The following is a 4821-nucleotide window of genomic DNA, read 5'->3' on the forward strand; positions in this document are numbered from 1 at the left end:
ACGAAACAGAGTAATCAATACAACTGTCGTCATCTTCGTTAAGACACAATTTTGTACAATCGAAAGAGAGAGAGAGAGAGAGAGAGAGAGAAAAGCATAAGAGCAGAAAAGTACACTATTCAATGGGCGCTGTTGTGATCCGGGGCACAACTGAAAACAAAAATGCATAACTATGTCGTCTAAAGAACAACACAAACAGGAACGAAGAACGCACTCAATAAAACACAAAAAAAAAACTAACTACAAAACGATGCTGTGTATTTTCGAGGAAAGCTGTAATCCGAAATCGAATGCAACAGTTCCCAGCGGCTGCGTACGGTAACCCGCCGACGTCCCGCCAACGATAACCCTTCACCTCCTCGAACATCAATGTACTTGATCCTACGAGACTCCAATTTAAGAATTCCATCGCTGAAGTGAAGCCTTCAAAATTCGCTTCCGCAGCTGCTATGAAGTCTTCATCGGATGAAAAACGCTTTTCACGCACAATTTATATGGGTCTGAAAACAGATGGAAGTCGGTAGGGGCTTCTTCTTCTTCTTCTTCTTTGGCACTACAACCGCTGTGCGGTCTTGGCCTGCACCAGAGACAATTGTTAATGTCAATTATCCCCGGTGCTATCTGTAACATTTCGTTTTTACGGGCGGGGTTGTTGGTCCCGCGCCAACCCCCTCTGTCAGCGCCGGTATCGGGGATCGAAACCATGGCCGGTTGAGTGACAACCGATCCCGGGATTCGAACCGTGGTCAGCTGCGCTGACAGCGAAGAGCGTTAGTCGGTAGGGGCTAAATCTGGTAAATACGGTGGATACTCCAACAATTTGAAACTTAGTTCATGGATTTTGGCTCGGATTTTGAAACGGCTCTTGTGACATGGTGCTGAAAGAGAATGTTTTCCTTCTTTAAAACGGGTCTATTTTTACAAATTTTTTAATAAAAGGTTACAACAGCAATCGAAATTGAATGTTTGTTGTCAGTTTGCAAGTAATCCGCTTACAAAATTCCATTCCCATCCCAAAAACTGTTGCTAATACGTTTTGGGCGGTTTCTGGGCACGAACTCGTTTCGGAGCCGCAGAACCGGGTTTACACCACCCTTTAGCCACTTGTTTTGATTCAGGATCATGGTGTTAGACCCCAGCCCTTGTGATGATTCAATGAACAAAATCCACTTTATCTTGCCGAAAATGGTCCGCCGCAAATGTTGCCGAGAAACTTGCATTCGAATGCGTTTTTGTTCCACTTTTAGCGAAGCTTTCTGAAACCCAATACTTCAGTCAAAATAATGGTTATACTGCTCAATGCGAAGCTTAGGCCTCATACTAAATCTCTTTCAGTTGCTTGACGATTTTCCAATAAGATATCCTGTTTTTTACAACTTCATGAGTTGTGTCTGTTTTTGGGCGTCTTTGACGTTGTCAGCTCCTAGACCAGGACCACCGGACCACTGCAGTTCCAGATAAATAAATAAATGAGGAAGTCGAAGATTGATTTTATCTGGAAATGTTGGGAAACACAGCTTGGAATAGAGATGTTGTTGTCTGCGTGGCTTATAAAAAAGCACCAGTTGAGCTCTTAGTTTTGTTGTGCAGACAGATGATATTTGATCAATCAACCAAGACGGTGTTCGCTCCTTCAAGGACAAAGACGGACGGACATTTCTCACAGCCACAGCTCACAGACTGAGTTACTATCAGAACGTTACCTTTTTTACACCCATAAAATGTATTTATATTTCAAATGCCATCCATAAAAGTTTAATCACCAAAGCGCGGTACATTTTTGAAGTGGGTGAAACACGCTTAGAACGGTTTCCTACACTGCCCGCGTGCTCTAGCCACAGTCTTCGGCGTGGAGCTGCATGGTTGCAAGAGACTCAAACTGTTCACTGCACAGCGGGCATGTGTATAGCCCATTTTTGTTGTTCTCGCTGGTAGTGGTGACCGATTGTGTGGATTCCAAGCTGAAAGAATAGAATATTTACTATTCAGAGGTGCGTCTTAACGATCATACGAGGTACACTATAATAATTACACTGCAACCACACGCTGCATTTCACGCATCTGTGCCCGGCACATCTCTAAGTCGTTTTGTGTTTCATACTTTTCGTTTTGTAGCTCACCCAATTTGTTATTCATCGCGACGATTTTCGACTCGGCCTCTTTTTTACCGCGTTCCATTTGCTCTAAATTATGTGATATCTGTTTCGAAATTGTACCAAGAGTTGAAAGAAATGCTTTTTAGTAAAGTCAACCATCTAGTAAAATATGCCGTTCGACCGCTTTTGGGTCTATTTTTAGCCTTATATAATATTTCCTACCTCTGCCACGATGAGTGCATTCCGCTTGGTTATCTCGACTTTCTCTATCTCCATTTTTGACAGATTTTCTGTTAGATTATCAAACCTAATCTGGTATTTCTCTGTGGTTTGCTGTAGCTCTTGCGCAATAGCCTCGCTTTGCTTTGTAAGCGTATCAAGCTCTAAAAATTTCCAAACAATTGTCATTACTAAAACGTGCTATGATGGGTTTTATGGTTCCGGCAACACAATGTAAATATGCCTGCAAATGTTTATTTTGAGCTAATAATACGATGAGCAAAAGCAATATAAAACGATCAAAATGTAACTAGTAATTTGTTGAACATTAATAGTTCATTACGCAAGATCATTGGTCTGGTTACTATAAAAAGTGTCATACGATAACCTGGAAGTAGTCTTTAACAAGAGCTCTGGAGATGAGATGATCGCAACACTATCGCAAATATGTAAAAAGCGTTTTTAAAACTCTGGAAACTGCTCTTGCTTGATCAATCCATTACTTCTTTCCCGGTGTTTTGCTTTGAATCAAAGTCTGAGCTTAAAACACTATAGCAGGAAAACATTATAACTTGAAACAAATTAGTTGTAATGAAGGTTCAGAAATGATATTATTCGAGTATTTGAGTAAGATAGATGATTTTGGCACGCGGCAAATGTTTTGATGAAAATATGAAAGCGTTTTTTAGGAAATAACTGTATGATACCTTTATCTTTACCCTGTCCAACCCGACACAGTTCGTCGCACTTTTTGGTCATCTGTAAAAACAAATCAAACATTTTACGAGAACATCCTTTTCAGCGTTTTCTAAGAAGCACTAACATCAGCTAATTGCGCACACGTGTCTTGGACCTTCTTTTCGAGTTGCGCCACCGTTACATGATGCCGTTCGGACTCAGCAGCATGTTCCGCCATCAAGCTTTCTCGACATCTTTTCAGTTCGCTTATTTCTGCAAAATTTGCAAAAGTTTGAAATTACTTCGGTGTGATGAAAACATTTCAGCAATCCTTTTACCTTTCTCGAAACGCTCACGTTCAAGTCTGCTGGACAGTAGTTGCTCTTTAGCCTACGGAAGAGCACAAAAAGTAGCATCAAATTACCGAAATTAACAATAACATACAAAATCTGGCAGCACCGGAAATGTAACAATTGATTTACAAGTCTTCTTAGCATACCTCTACAAGTTCACTCGCTTTTGTTTTCAACTGAATACACTCTGAAAAGAGAAAGAAGTTTCAAAAGTTGTAGCTATCTGCCTGTTCAAAATACCGATCATGATTACCGTTTAAAAACGTATCAGCTAATTTTCCCAGACGTCTGTTCTCCGCTTTAAGCTAAAACAGGGAATTTGGGAAAGCATAGTCATGTCTCCACTCAGCATCTGAAGCGCAAATAATTTCTCACATTTTTTATGACTGTAGCATCAGCAGAGGTCGGCTGCTGACTGACGGTGGAAGATGAAGCACCAGCGTTTCGTTTAGAATTTCCCTTCGTTTGGCTGTTCTTGTTCGAAGCTTGAACATCTAGGTTAAAATTGATGTTCCATTTCAGCTTGCTACCTGAAGTACCAAACAGCAAATGTTTTGCCATAAAATTACGTCAGTTTCTGTGTATTTTCATTGCTATTCAAACGTGACACACCGAAAGGACGCATTATTACCCCTGCTACAGTGTTCAGCCAACCTTTTTTTGCCCGCGATCCCTTGTGTTTGTAGTTTTCCTAGCGATATGAGAGAAAACTTTTATGTTAACCGACATGATTCGACCGTGCCGACACAAGAGCAATACCGTTTTTTCGTCCTTGGCATTCGTTTTCATTCCACTGTCACGATCAGTTTCTTTCGATTCCTCCTCTAATTCGTCATTATCACCACAGCAATATTCCTCCTCATCGATATCTCCGCCGTCGTCGTCGTTGTCGTCGTCATCAACTAGCAGGTCTTTGGCGATTTCTAGTGCCACTTCAGCACGTTTTCGAATCAGTTCACTATTGATCTCCATTGTACGCCAAATTGCACAGCAAACATGAGGTGACAATAAGCATCAACAAAATTCACACTGCACTTCAGAAGGAAGGTTGGGCCGGTTTGATTATATTCGTGCTGATGCTTCGTAAACCCTGAATATCTGAGAAACAGGCGCATCGGCGCATGCGTAAAATTTACATTGAATTGGGGTATAGAAAATAGACCGGCTTAGTTTTACTCGTATGCATGGAAAATTGCACGCAATTGAACTGTCCACACGAACAGCTGCGGAAAAAGACATACCACAGTATATGGCTTAAGGAACGTTACCCATTGGTAACAGTGGCTCAAAGGGTTCGATTAACGTGTTTAAAGCCCAAACAAATTAACGTTTAAAATGCCGTCTGGTAATAAATTTTAAAGGAATAGACTATAAATCAAATTAAACTCGAATAAAAGGGAAGACACATTTTGCTGTTCCAAAACATTTTCCAAACCGTCGGACTCCACCAAACACCAGTTTGAAGCCAAGGGAAT

At 41.0% G+C, this 4821-nt stretch overlaps 1 protein-coding gene across 1 annotated transcript; it reads right to left on the reverse strand.

Moving 5' to 3' along the window:
- Positions 1 to 1831: 1831 nt before the first annotated feature.
- Positions 1832 to 4364, reverse strand: LOC131215337 (restin homolog). Its single transcript, XM_058209725.1, has 11 exons — positions 4106 to 4364; positions 3959 to 4037; positions 3722 to 3876; positions 3600 to 3651; positions 3493 to 3533; positions 3332 to 3383; positions 3139 to 3266; positions 3023 to 3074; positions 2319 to 2479; positions 2033 to 2199; positions 1832 to 1961 (listed from the first exon to the last, which is right to left on the reverse strand). The coding sequence occupies exons 1-11, from the start codon at positions 4316 to 4318 to the stop codon at positions 1832 to 1834; spliced, it is 1230 nt and encodes a 409-aa protein (XP_058065708.1). The 5' UTR covers positions 4319 to 4364.
- Positions 4365 to 4821: the final 457 nt, after the last annotated feature.

Source organism: Anopheles bellator, chromosome 1 (assembly GCF_943735745.2).
Source record: "Anopheles bellator chromosome 1, idAnoBellAS_SP24_06.2, whole genome shotgun sequence".
In the NCBI taxonomy this organism is placed as follows: domain Eukaryota; kingdom Metazoa; phylum Arthropoda; class Insecta; order Diptera; family Culicidae; genus Anopheles; species Anopheles bellator.